We start from the raw sequence: 14596 nt of genomic DNA on the forward strand, positions 1-14596 counted from the left end.
AAATTCCCAAGAACTGGGCACCTGGAAGCGGCAAGGAATCAGACAGTATTTCACAGCCACTGAGATGGGCCAGAGACGTGAGAAAAGTTCCATCAGGGAAGACAAATCACCACTGAGGCTGTCTGAGAGAGAAGAGCAGAAAAGGCAAGCCCAAGATAAAGTATTTAGCTTGGATAGCATTAAAACCCTTATTCCAGACCCTGATAAGTGTGGGCATCTAATAGGAAATCATTCAGAAAAGCAGCAACAAGACAATTATTAAGCACTTGTCATCACAAAAAGAGCTGGTTTTATACATATACATACATATATTTTTTTTCTTTAAAAACACCAAATTTGGACTTCCCTCATTGTGCAGTGGTCGAGAATCTGCCAATGCAGGGGACACGGGTTCGAGCCCTGGTCTGGGAAGATCCCACATGCCGCGGAGCAACTAGGCCCGTGCGCCACAACTACTGAGCCTGCGCTCTAGAGTCTGTGAGCCACAGCTGCTGAGCCCATGTACAACTGCTGAAGCCCCCGTGCCTAGAGCCCACGTTCCGCAACAAGAGAAGCCACCACAACGAGAAGCCCGCGCACCACAACGAAGAGTAGTCCCCGCTCGCCGCAACTAGAGAACGCCCACGCCCAGCAATGAAGACCCAACACAGTCAAAAAAATAAAATAAAATTTTAAAAAGTTCCAAATTATCAGTATGGCAATTAGGACCAGCTACATTATCTGTAGGGCTCAGTACAAAATGAAAATGCAGGGACCCTTGTTCTCAAATACAATTTTCAAGATGGTAACAGCAGAGCATTAAACCAAGTGCCAGGCCCTGTGTGACTGCATAGGTTGCATGCCCATAAAGCCGGCCCTGGTGGTCTCTCTGGAGATGCTGCAGATATAGTTTACATCTTAACTCCAGCAAGTCCTCCCTGAGAACAAGGACACCTTTATGAAAAGGATGGAGGAGTGAGGGCAGAGTTGGGTCTTCCGAGCATGCCTTGAGAGGTAACCAAACGACCATCGCCAACTTCCTGAGAAGGCTTGGTCCCACCCTACAGTGTTTATCAGTGATTGGATGTTTGTAAGACAGGGCCATGCATAACCAGTAAGTACTAAAATGTTTGCTGAATTAGCTAATGAATGAAAATGGAAGACAGAAGACATATGTATCCAAGCTACAAGTCGCATGAAGCTCTGAAGGATCGCTAATGATAAGCTGCAATATGGGACTATCCAATAAATAGATATTTATTGGATCGATAAAAGAGAAGTTCAAAAAACTGCACCTACGCACGATGGAAAAAACCTGGCCTAACAATAACTCACGTACAAGAGAGCCGGGGAGGGCCACTATTACAGCTACCCCGGATGTGGCACTAATAAGATGGCTTCTACTGCAAGGGAGGCAACCAGGCCACAGCTGGAGCTCCATACTGGGTTGTGGCAGCCACTCCTAGAGGGAAATCTAGCAGACGGATGCGGTTCTGAAAAGTATGTGTGGCAACCGCTGCTCCCGACCCCCCGCTCTCCTGCCTGCGTCTACGATACTTGTTCTGCAACATGCCTTGCAGCTATGGGGGACCAGGTGACATCTTCTGGATAAGCTGAAGTCCACTACTGTGCTTCCAGGAAGGTGCATCCTTTCTTGGTACAAAAGACGGCTGGCCTGGAGCCTCCCCTGCCCTTTTTCTGGCTGATCAGCTACTGAGAGCTGGCACAGGCCGTCTCACTCCAATGAGGCAACAAGCTGCATGCTAGCTCAGCAGGGCTATGTGAGAGGACAGAAGAGCCTGGTTCCTGCTGACCTCACTGAGCCCCTAGACGAGCCCCTCACAGCCTACCCCAGGACTGGCTATGCTGGAGAAACACAAAGCCCTGTTTATTCATCACGTCTTCTGTTCCTTGCAGTTAATACAGCATGTCACGAGGGGATGGACAGAGACTACTGGAATGAGCAGGCAGGCCAGGCTTACAGAGGGCCTGAAGCCAGGGTGAGCTGAAAATGCGTAGTGAAGATGCAAAAATCCAGCTGGACTAGCCTCTGTGCCGGGGCTTTGCAAACTTCTGCTCAGAGAAGTGAGGTCAGCCCTGGCTGTGGCGAGATGAGGCAGGTATCTTTGCCTTCAGTTGGGCTTCTGTTTCTCTTTTCACAGTTTGCAAGAGGACACGTTTCTGAATTCGGTGTCTCTCCCTTCAATTTCCAAGTGAATCTCGCTCTACCCAGAGCAGACCTGACTCCGCACAGAAGCCAGGTTCCCGCAGTGCCACCTCAGCTGCCTCTCTGCAGAGCCTGGCAGGAGAAAGTGAGCACTGCAGTCAAGCAGGTGAAAGCATCACCTCCTCCACTTATTTTCCTCCTCGGGCCATGGTGTCTTTGGAAGCTTGTTGTTTTGATGGAATTTTGGTATAAAGATTTAGGTGGCTGTTTTTGTGCCAGTGGTTAAGTGATGAGAAATTCTCAGTTGCTCTCAGTTTCAGTCCCTTTCTAAAACCTTCCTATTCAGGAAGGGGATTCTTCATTACCTCCTATTTTAACAAAATCCTGCTCTTCTGATTTAAAGTCCCAGTAGCATAGACCTTCAATTTTTGCTTGAGCAAGGGGAGAAGAGGAGGGTCTCAGGGAAGAGATGTGAAGCCTGTTCAAACAGTAAGAGCAAGGTGGAGACCCCAAAAGAGGAAGTCAGCCTAAGCAAGTTCAGTGTTGAGACATCAAATTCCCACACGCTGGTACTTAACTCTGAAATTTGTAAAAATAAATGTTGTGTAAAACAATCCCATAATTGCAACATACCCTGAGAATAAGGTGTTTCAATTCATCATCTGATAGAAAAGTCGGTTTGTAGTTTGCTTCTGTGTATGGATTGGTGGCACCTTACAGGGGAAAAAAGAGAAAGCGTTGGACACTGTATTTTCAGATGTCTCATTCCATTCAACTGCCTCAAACCTTCCAGATGCGGCCAGGCCTTACCACTTGGGATCTAAATTTTGTCTTCTTTTTCCTTAACGGAGACAGGGCTAGATCTGACTTTGGACAGAAGCCTCTAATGCCAAAGAGAATTCCACCGAAAAGCAAACACTGTTGCCCCCAGGAGACTTGGCAAGCTTGCTTTTGTCACTATAGTGAAAATCAGGAGCTGACACAGTTAAAAAACTGCTTCTAAGAGAGAAGGCAGCTCTAGAAGCAAACTGGTAGAGACTCCTGGGAGGTTCCCTCCTCCCAAGATCTATATTAAATGGGTTGTCTAGCGGTTGCTCAAATCTCCACTCTAAATGTTCTTGGGAAATCATCCAGACTGCCAGGCCCTGAGTAAACACCCTGTAGAAGGCATTTACTGAGAGCTCCTCTTCATCAGGGTTGAATTAAATGAGCTTGGCAACCCGGAGAAATGCATTTCTTCAGTAAGTGCAACTCGAGCTCCCAGGACTGGAAGGCACAAGACTTAGGTTTAAAAGGCTGTCAATCTGGCATCTTTCAGGAGAATAACTTAGAGAAAAATGCCAGCAGGAAATGACTTGAAATCTGCAGAATGGTTAGTAAAAGAGTGAAGAAGTAAAATGAAACGATCCATAACAATTCCAAGTACCACCGGGAAGGAGGGAAACAGAACGTGTCCTGACTTTCATATCAACCAAAAAGGCACATATTACTGACCCACGTCCCTGCTTTTTAGGGTAACTTGAGCTCTGCCACTCTTTTCCTTCCAACGTAATAGAAGTTAGTTATAATGATTTAATCTCTATCTTCACTAATATGAATTTTAAAATGCCATTCTCCGGGCAAAGGATACAACATTTTTGAATAATGATTAAAAGTCAGACAAAGCCAGCTACTTCTTATTTCCGGTGGCTTTGTAGAAATATAAAAGACATAATTCTTTTACCACACAGGTCAGAGATCTGAGTGAGCGCCCACTTTCCAATTTCCTCAAATAGTCCAAGGCTAGCTGTGGAAAATTCCAGGAACCGCATTCACTAAAATGCCTGATACAGTTCGGATTTCTCCTGTGGTGTGGATAAGTCACTTCCACGTCTCTGCCTCTGTTTTCTCACCCTCCCCGCACTCAGAAAAGAAGGAAAACACTGCTTCCCTCATAAAGAGTTGATCTGGTTTGGGAAAATTCCAGGAAGATGAAAATATCATCAGTGTTCATTCCTGACAATAAAACGCAGCAAGTCCCACCAACCAGTGACTCACTCTTCAAAAGGAACCATGATGAATTTTCCTCTTCAAAACTGAAACTGACTTTCCTGTGTCACTAAGGGCACCTACATTTCTGATGTATATCATTGTATGGGTGGGGTCCAGGCACCACATATGCACAAGCTGAGACTTCAGCAGTGTCCTCTCTGATATGTACATGCATATATACACATGCACAGGACATAGCCTCCACCCTCTGGAGATGCAGGACAGCAAAACTGCATCTTGATACCCACAGAAGCTCAATAATCGTTTCATTTGGTACCAGGTCTATTGCTGAAAATGACAGGCATATTACTTACTCAAGGCTACACATTTGCAAGTAATAAACATGTGTCCCTAAGGGGACTCGGGAACATTCTAGGTAAGGGTGGTAACATTTGTGAGCAAGGGCGTAAAGGACAGTAAAGCCGGGATCTCACCTCGTAATGTTTTCATGTGCTGAACAGCCATCCTCAGCACAGTAAGTTTATCTAATTTCCTGGACATCGCGTTGCACGTTGGTACCAAAGAAGCCAGTTCATCAATAAAACTGTTCATTTTATCCCGACGCCTCTTTTCAATCTGGCTGTGAGCTTCCCTGAACAACAACATGAAAAATGATTTCTGTAAAATGTAACAGAGCATCAAGGAAACGATGAAAATAAATTATAGCTGTTTTCAATATTCATCTGTCAAGGCAAATTTAGAATCTGCAGAATGTTTCAAACTAGGCCTTCCTACTAAAGTCACCAAAAAAAGTGGGCTCACTGCCAGGTCAGTATTAGGTTTTTTTTAATGCTCACCTCATCCTTAGAATTGAGAAATATTACAAAAACTGTCTTTTCAGAGTAAACTGAGCTGTTAATTTCTCCTCATTTCTTTTCCTCTCAGCCCCAATAAAGTTGGATTTTAAGACGAGGTGAAGGAAAGAAGGGAGGTGGAGGATTCAAAGGGCAAAGCATCCAGAACAGACATCTGTGAGGGCGCCACGCTGAGCTGTCTCTGAGGTTTGTGGGGAGCCTGCTGTGTGGCCTGTCGGAGACCGACTGATTGAGACACCAGGTAACTAATGCTGCCGTCCTTGGGTCGGCCATGACCCCACCTAGACGCAGCACTTGCTACATCTGTCCCCAAGAGTTTCCACTGAGGAATGTCACACGCCTTCCTCCCTGGAATTGCTGCCTGCCGAGTCAGCGTGACACTTTCATGGGCACACACTCCCTCCCTGACTGCTTTGCACCTGTCATTTGTGACTGTCCCCCTAAAGAGGTGTGTCAACAGTGGAAACGTAGTTTGCTGCCCCTGCCATAGCAACAGAACCGTGGGGTCTCTCGCCAAAGCTGGTCCATGAGGGAAAAGCCAGAAGTGTCGGGTCAAATTCTGCAGCCCCTGGTTCTGTGTCACAATACAGACTCAAATGGCCCTGGGGCTACTGGCGGGAGAGCTCAGGATCTGCATGGAAAGGAGTCGCAGGCATGGCTGGAAGCAGGAAAGACGGAGTTAGAGAATCTCCTTGAGGGAGCAGGGCACCCCCACGTCTAGCCTTCAACTGCACCTTGCTGAGCAATAAGGGCACTTTCAAAGGCTTGGGACAGCCCGGGGAACCGAGTCACTGAGCCAGGTCTCCCCGAAGGGCCCTGAGTCAGGAAGGAGTAACCTGCTGAAGACGGAGAAAACCTTTAGCCTTGATTTATCTTCTGCTCCCTCCAAAGTCCCCTTCAGGTTAACTGTGCTTAGACGGCAAAGAGTGCAGGCGGCTCAGCCTGGAGGGATGGAGGCGGGGGCAGAGGCCACATCAAGCCCGGGCCCCCATCCCCTTCCTCCTTCCCTAAGGACATGACAGTGTCGACGACCGTCCGACAGACAAGGACCAGATATGCAGAGCCTCCTTGGCTACACACCAAGCAACCAAACCAGGACAGTTTATGGACAGAAGGAGGGTCCGAGCTCACCGTGCGTTTTTGATCCTTCCTTGGTGCTCTGTGTATTCTAACCTGGAAAAAAAAAAAAAAGAAGAAACACAATGTCCTGGAGATTGACAGCAGAGTTACACATCTGTTTTCTTCCCTGCCTTATCCCTGTCATCTCTACGTGCCACACAAGAGCTTTGGTTGTTGGCCACGCTGGGGGCGGGGGGAGGGAGACAAGTTCAAGCCCATAGGCTCAAGGCCTCCTTGCTTATCCCTAATCAAGGACATGGATGGAACCTGCACCAAGTAATAGAATGTTTAATTATGCAAAGAAAATGGCTCTAAGGATGCTGAAGTTCAAATGACTAGATTCATGGTACCTTCCATGAGGGTCATCTTTGTCTGTGTCCATGCTTTCTCTGAGAAAACAAAAGAGAATGTGACTGTTAAGACATACAAAATAGCTTCTTATCATAATACAGAAGGCCCTCATTTATCCAGAAACCAAGCAAATAGAAAGCTCAAATAGTCATAGTATTGACTCTTGATGTATAAAAGTAAAACAAACAAAACCAACTTGAACCTACTATAAAACCCAGACCAAACAAAAGTTATATATACCGTCTCAATAGAGTTTGCGTGTTAACATATTTTTACCGTATTCATTGTTTGAGAAAATTGGGAATACATATAGCATTTATGAAAACTCTTAGGTAACCAGAGTATCCGAGTAACTGTAACACCTCATTCCCCACCTCCATCATTCTGGATAAATGGGCTTCATTCATTTGCAAAACACATCAAGCATCAAATATACTATATATTTGGTGATGGTGGGTGAGGTGAGGAGGGGAAATCAAAGTACCCACAAAGAAGTACTGAGCAGAGCCCCAAGCCAGCTCTTCAAAGGCACTGCTACCCAATGCTTTGGTTCTCAACTCAGTGGGAAACCCCGAGCCCTGAGGAACTGGGACAGAGGGAGGCATGGGGTTGGGGGGCCACAGAGATTCCTGGGGCCACAGCAGGGATCTGCCTTCCTTGCATGGACTCCAGAATCCAGTTTTCACATCACCTTGTGGTTCAATAGAAAACAGATTGAAATCCTCAGAGGAAGGAGCTCTAAATCCCCTGGGTCAGCTCACACCCTTCTCCAACCCCTAAATCGTTCAGGAGGGCACTGACCACCGTCTGGGCCTCCTCCTTTCTCCCGTAAGAAAGGAGGAATTATGACCTTCCAAACAATGTCATCTCAAGGGCAAAAACAAGTTGCTCAGGAGCACTGAGGCACATCACGGGCATTCTAGAACAGTGGTTCCCAACCAAGAGCCCTCGACTTCCTCACAGGCAGAGACTTTCTCTAGCTAGTCCTGAAGTTCAGAAGAAAATCTACAGGCCACAGGGGAAAATGACAACCCTCTCTTCCCTTTTGTCTAGACTTGTATCTGCTCACTGAGGCAGATGATCATCTCAGGTGAAAAGAAGCTCTGCCCTACAGGTATGAGTTTAGTACGTTAAAATGATAAGAAAAGGATTATGGTTGCTTAATTAATAGGGTCTCCATGAATTACAGAAGACCTGCAAACTGGGGTCCATGTGGGAAACCTGAAAGTTCTGGATGGAGGCAAGGTTGGGAACCACAGATCTAGATAGCAGAGGTCTTAGAACATGTCAAGCCCTCCATCAGCACTGGCCCAAGACAAAGGCTCCACAGAAAACATCTAGTTTCCCTGTTGGGGAGTTACTGCCATGGAAGAACACCCTCAGTCCTCACACCCACTCTCCATCCCCTGGGCGTCCACTCTCTTAATCACCTGGGATCACTTACTTATTACTCATAGCATCTCCTAGTGGGCATCTGGCCTCCAGCCACTGTGCTCCCCAAATTCGACCTGTGAACTTCAGCAGAAAGGACATCTGCTGTAGGGGGATACCTCCTTGGAGATTTTCCCTCATTAAACAGAAGAAAACCTCTCAAATGGACATTTGGGCAAGACTCCACACAGTTGCCTCTACAACACAAAACGTGCCTTTGGATGTTCTATGCTGACTTATTCCCTAGATGTTTGTACAGCTACAGAAGAGTTGACTGTAAGTGTGAAAATTTACTTACTCAAAAGAAAAGCCATCTAGTCTAAAAAGAAAAGTACTATTTAATATAAGAGGAACACACTAACTTAAATAATGTTTAAGGACAATATCACTGTTCCTATACTGTTTCCAGAGATGACCTCTACTTGTTCACTCCATAAACGTTAAGTAAGCCATTGATGTCCTCCTAGAGAGAGGCCTTCGGGCAAAGCTCTTTCTGAAACCACTGAGGTTACATCCAGGGACTTAGCCCTCTTGCTCAAAAGAGCAAAGGAAAATGAAGAAAGGGGTAAAATGTGGAGCCTGGCTTTACGGCTATTCTTTTTCCCTCGATGTGGAACAATCTGGGGACAGGAGCGGGGAGTAAACACCTCAGCAGTACTGGAAGCTCCCTCCTGCTTGCAATCCAGGGGGAAGATAAAGGGCAAAATCAACTACTGTGTGGCCACCTGGAGTTGGATCTTTCATTCCCATCCCTTTTCACAGAGAGGATCCCTTCTTCCAGGAGGGACAGTAGAGGCCCTAGATGTTCATGCCTGTGAGCCGACACCAAGTTTAGCCAGAGGAAGACGAGCCCAAAGGCCTTACTGGTAGTCCGTGGAGCTGCCCTTCCGTTTCCGGTTGCAATCCATGCCACCAGTGCCCAGGGGGCTGGAGAGGAGGTCGGTGGCACCTGGGGACATGAAGTCGCTGATAGTTGAAGAAATGTCCATTCTCTGTTCGGCCATTGGAGTCTGGAATAGGTACAAGGAGGCACAGAGGCACGTTTATTTCTACGTGCTCTTCTAAGGTGGAGGACGACCAGGGTGGCTCTGTGGAGGGAAAGGGACTTGATTACAGCACCAACATCTCTCTCACCCAGTCAACCGGAACAGGACCAGGTAGAACTGGAAGTGGCATCATATTTACTCTAGGAGTTACTATAGGTAATTTAGGCTCACCCACTCAGTTTTCTTGTAGACACAAAGCTCAGAGAAACTGGGTGGCTTCTCCTAGATCCCCATGCCAGGGCATGGAAGAACTAAACCAGAACCCAAGGCTCTAGAAGTTACACCCCTGTGCTCCTCCCACGGAGGGGACCAAGTGTCCCAGCTATTCTGACAGTCCTAAATTAATCAAACCTAATCAATGAAATATGATCTACTTGTTATCTTTGTATTTTTAAAATTTTATTTATTATTTCATTTATTTTTGGCTGCTGTAAGGTCTTCGTTGCTGTGCGCAGGCTTTCTCTAGTTGCAGTGAGCGGGGGCTACTCTTCGATGTGGTGCGCGGGCTTCTGAACGCGGTGGCTTCTCTTGTTGTGGAGCACGGGCTCTAGGCATGTGGGCTTCAGTAGTTGTGGCACATGGGCTCAGTAGTTGTGGCACACGGGCTTAGTTGCTCCGCGGCATGTGGGATCTTCCCAGACCAGGGCTCGAACCCGTGTCTCCTGCATTGGCAGGTGGATTCTTAACCACTGCGCCACCAGGGAAGCCCTATCTTTGTATTTTTATTACACATTTTTATCAAAGTTGTAGGGAAGCAGAAAATATCCTTTCTCAGCCTGTAAGTCCCACTTGGGAGTCAGGAAAAAGTGGTCCCTCTCCATCACTGGCCCAGGCAAAGTCTGTCCTGTCCTCCCCAACTGTCCTTTTGTACTCAGGATTCCACCGCAAGGAAAACCTTGCATAAGGAAGTGAAGACACTGCAAACACTTGCAAAACATTGAGAATTCATATCTTTTTTTTTTTTTTTTTTGTGGTACGCGGGCCTCTCACTGTTGTGGCCTCTCCCATTGCGGAGCACAGGCTCCGGACGCGCAGGCTCAGCGGCCATGGCTCACGGGCCCAGCTGCTCCGTGGCATGTGGGATCTTCCCGGACCGGGGCACGAACCCGTGTCCCCTGCATCGGCAGGCGGACTCTCAACCACTGCGCCACCACGGAAGCCCGAGAATTCATATCTTAAAAGCACAAAGTAAGTCGGCCCAAAGGAGAGGCTGGCAAGTACCTTGCAAGGGACTCCAACTGCAAACCCAGTTGAAGGTGGCCGTGTGCTGCCCACTGTCGGGGTCCAGCTCCAAGTGACGTGACTGGGGCTGTCACTCCCACTCTCTGGGCCCGAGTTTCCTCATCTGCAAAGTGAGAGGCAAGGGTGAGCTCTTGTTTTCACTGTCACTATTGTGCCCACAGATTAGAGACCTGAGCCCTCCTGGTTAGGCATGTGCTGTGTTTTCACTCTCACGACCATTGCTGGAGTGAACATCTTTGTGTGCGTAGCTCTGCACATTTGAGCTATTATCTCTAAAAGTCGGACTGACAGGTCTAAAGGGGACACACATTGTATGTTTTGGTAAATACTGAAACACTGTGCTCCAGAAAAGCACCAATAATTTACATCCCCAGTAAGAGCCCTTGTCAATCTGAAAGAAAAAAACGAAACCTCACTGTTTCTACTTGTAATTTAAGATTATTACGGATGGTGTTCCTATGTTTATATGGGCATTTCTTGGTTTTCCTTTGTGCCCACTCATGTCCTATTTTCCTACCATATTGTCTTTAGGATCGATGGGCCTCCTAACTCATGCTCACCTGGGCACCTGAACTGGTGGGAGAAAAGCATGCAACGACCCTTGACTCTTCGGCTCCGTTTATTCTCCCACTGCTACCATACTTGCTCTTTCCTCCTCAAACCTCCAACATCTCCCCAATCCTCATGCTTAGCTGATAAGTCTGCTTCTACTTCACTGAGAAAGGAGGCCAGCGACCACTTCTACAGCTACCTAGATGCTGCAGGCTAGGATCCCAGCCCCAAAGCATGCTGACCCCATCCTCTCTTACTAGTCCAGACCATCCGCCCCAATCCTGCATCATCCACTTCCCCCACTCTAAAGCATCACTCCCATTAGGATAAGAACACACTGAAACAACTCTCATCTTGGTGGGGGAGAAAAACACAACTTTTTTGAACTCCATTCCCTTCCAGTTACTGCCCCAATTCTTTGTTTCCAAGTGCTTTCCTCGTCCCTCGCTATAACTCAACTCAAATCAGGCTTTTGTCCCCATCATCCCACTACAACAGTCCCCGTTGGGTTCACTAGTGACCTCCTCATTGCTAAATCCAACAGCAAGTTCTCCATTCCCTCCCTCCTCGGCCCATCAGCACATCTAATAGAGTTGATCTCTCCCTCCTCCCTGTCTCTCAGCTTCATGGTTCTCCTACTTCAGTGGCCACTCCTCTTTGGTCTCTTCAGCTGGTTCCTCTCATCTCCTCACCTCTAGCCGTCCTCGGGCCTCCTCTCTGTCTATACTCACTCCCTAGGAGACCTGTCTAGTTTCATTGCTTCAAATACTATCTATGCTATGACAACTCCTATATTTACATCTCCAGCCCAGATCTCTCCCCAAATTCCAAACCTGTATAACCAACCATCACCCTGACATCTCCCTTTGAATATACAACAGAAACATGAAACATCCATAACCAATCCCTGGTTCTCCCCAAGCCAAGCCTCTTGGTCATGCCCAGGTCAGTAAGGGGTACTTCAATCCTGCTTGCTGCTCAGGCCCCAAACCTAGAAGTCACCCCTGACTCCTTTCTTTCCTTCACAACCTGCATTCAATCCATCAGCAAATCTTATCAGCTCAAGCTTCAAAAAACATCCAAAATTCAACCACTTCTCCCCTTTTTCTTTCATATTTCTGCTCAGATAAAACTTCACTTCATCAGTGAAGCTTCCCTGAAGAGCCACATAATATGACCTCCCCACCAACTCTTCCTAACCACCCCAGGCCTGCTTAATTTTTTTCCATCGCCCTTACCAGCATTTGGCCTGCAATAATCTACTTAATTTACTGGCTGTCCTCTCCATTAGACTATAAGCATCAGAAGAGCAGGGACTTTGGTTTACTGCTTGCACCCTTACTGCCTAGAACACTTTCTAGCACACAGTAAGCACTCAATAAATGCATGTTGAATGACTAAATTTGTATATTAGGAATATTAATCTTTGCTCATCATAGATATTATAAATACTTTCCCCCCCCTTTGCCTTTTAACTTTGCTTATGGTATTTGTATGTGATACTAAAAGTGACATGTTTTAAAAACCTTGTCACCCCAAAATAATAAAAACATTCTCTTCTTTGCTCATGTTTTTATAATTTTTTTAAAAAAATTTAGTTCTTTAATCCACTTGGAAATTATTTTTGGTACACGACCTAAGGTCGGGAATTTCTTATTTCTCTCCAAAGAATAGACAGTTGTCCCAACACCACTCACTAGACCATGTGTCCTGTTACCTGTCGCTTGAAATGCCACATGCTTTATTGATTCGTTTTCTATTTCTGGACTTTCTCTTCTTTTCCTTTGATCTGCTTATTTCCATTCTGGTACCACACTATTTATGATTGGGGCTTTATAATACATTTTAATATCTGGTAGAACAATTCCTTTCCTGCTTCTTACTCTTCATTTTTAGAAATTTCCTGGCTAGTCTGATGTATTCTTCGAGGAGTATTTTATAATCATTTAATCACATTACAGGCCCTGCTGCAGCTGTAGCTTTTGTTGTTATTATCATTATTACTGACATTAAGAGAAGTAGGCCAGCAGTGAGCACAGACCTCAGGGTCTCGGTGACCCTTTGGGTGTCAGACCTGTGGTGTCCCCTCTAGCCCCCACTCCTCTTTCTGAACAGCCATACATTTGCGTGAGGTGGAAAATTTCAAGTTCCAGGGCTCCTGGAAGAAACCACACTTCCTGAGGGAAGGACTACCATCGGAGCTGCCAATGATAGTCACTCTAGGCAGGGGTGGGTGGGATAGGATTGTTACCTGAAGTTACGGTTCTTAAACCCCAGATCCACCTTGGGAGAAGCAAGGGGCCACTGGACTTGTTGGTCACCTCAAAGCAATTTTCATGTTTTGTCGCTTCCTTTCAGGCAGTCAACTTCTTCCAGAAACCTACAGTGGGGCCCACAGAAAAAGAAATCCCAGACAGGTCACTTTGGAGTAAATGAAAAGTCTCATAGCAGCTGAGGAAGATGGGGAACTTGCTCATGACTCCTGATTACAGGGAGGAATGCTGAGCTGACCGTCCCGGCCTTCAACTGCCTGTTAAGCTCAACTGCAAACACATGAGGAAGTCTGCCAGGAGAGATTTTCTGTGAAAAACAATGCCTTTTAAATTACTAAACGTAAATTCTTGGACACGGCCTTAAGAGGAAGAAGATAATTATATTTTTCATTTCTCCTACTGGGTCAAGCAATCGTAACAGTGAACAGTGACTGAGCGTGTACTTGGCGTCAGGCGCTGTTCTTACTGCACCATGTAGATTAACTCACTCAGACCTGAAAATAACTCTGAGGTAAATACTGTTGTTTCCACATTTTACCGAGAAGAAGATCGAGGCAGAGAGAGGTGAAGAAACCAGCCGAGGTCACATAGCAGGAGAGCAGTGGGGCTCCAGGAGCTACACCTGCCAATAACGACACCACTCAACTCTCTCTCCAGCCAGGTGAGTTAACTGAATGCACACAACGAGAAACCACAGAAAACAAGTCTTCAGGAAACATTAAGCCAAGACAAAATGCCAGCAGGGCCAATACCTGAAACCGCTGGGAGTGAGCTCAGACGCTGAAAGAAAATGTCCCTGAACTCAAGTACATGTGATAGAGAAATCAGTTCTGAAAAACTGCTCATGTTAAATTAAAGCGGGGGGAGAGGGCTTCCCTGGTGGCGCAGTGGTTGAGAGTCCGCCTGCCGATGCAGGGGACACGGGTTCGTGCCCCGGTCCGGTCTGGGCCCGTGAGCCATGGCCGCTGAGCCCGCGCATCCGGAGCCTGTGCTCCGCAACGGGAGAGGCCACGACAGCGAGAGGCCCGCGTACCGCAAAAAAAAAAAAAAAAAAAAGCGGGGGCAGAGTTTGCTGCCCTGCACACCTCCTGCTGGCAGGATACAGGGGTCTCCTCTCTGGCCCTGCGACCCTGTGGAAGGAACAGGCTCTGAAGGAAGAAATGGGTTGCACCTGCCCCACTACTCCCTACCTGCTCCACCTTGAGACGGAAAAACAGATTTTAAATGGGGGCTTCCTGACCTTCCTGAAGCACAAATTCTGGCGCTTCACATTCCGCTGGCTAATTCTTGCATCTTTAATGACCTGCTTTTGTCTTGATCATTATAAAGGTCTTCAAATGAATATCCAGGGATAGAACGGACCATGTCCTCCCGATTTATTCCTCCTTGCAGTCTGGTTCAGAAACCCTCACTGTCTGACACAGGTAACCCTGTCTGGGCAAGTGCAAACGATGTGACCAGGAATTCTGGACTTCCAGTCCCTAAGCCTCGATGGATAAGCAGCAGGGATGCAAAGTCCCCAGGGCAGGGCTGCTTGGGGGAGGCTCAACACACACGAGCCCATCTAAATCTGAATCCCCATCCAGGTCC

The 14596-nt window shown here is 46.9% G+C and overlaps 1 protein-coding gene across 11 annotated transcripts in view; it reads right to left on the reverse strand.

The window, feature by feature from the left end:
• Window positions 1-14596, reverse strand: part of BMAL1 (basic helix-loop-helix ARNT like 1) — a gene marked incomplete at its 5' end in the record, with an annotated part of 106449 nt that overhangs the window by 23086 nt on the left and 68767 nt on the right. For 8 of the 11 annotated variants that reach the window (XM_081240263.1, XM_081240265.1, XM_081240269.1 and 5 more), the window contains 7 exons: window positions 2780-2859; window positions 4612-4769; window positions 6124-6165; window positions 6462-6500; window positions 8758-8981; window positions 10161-10284; window positions 12985-13113. In XM_081240263.1, the coding sequence (XP_081096389.1) occupies window positions 2780-2859; window positions 4612-4769; window positions 6124-6165; window positions 6462-6500; window positions 8758-8897 (459 nt within the window). Of the gene's footprint in view, window positions 1-2779; window positions 2860-4611; window positions 4770-6123; window positions 6166-6461; window positions 6501-7906; window positions 7996-8757; window positions 8982-10160; window positions 10285-12984; window positions 13114-14596 lie in introns of those variants that run through there. The other 3 variants (XM_081240262.1, XM_081240261.1, XM_081240260.1) reach the window with 3 other exon arrangements.

This window comes from Mesoplodon bidens (assembly GCF_964165515.1).
Source record: "Mesoplodon bidens genome assembly, chromosome: 7".
NCBI classification, from domain to species: domain Eukaryota; kingdom Metazoa; phylum Chordata; class Mammalia; order Artiodactyla; family Ziphiidae; genus Mesoplodon; species Mesoplodon bidens.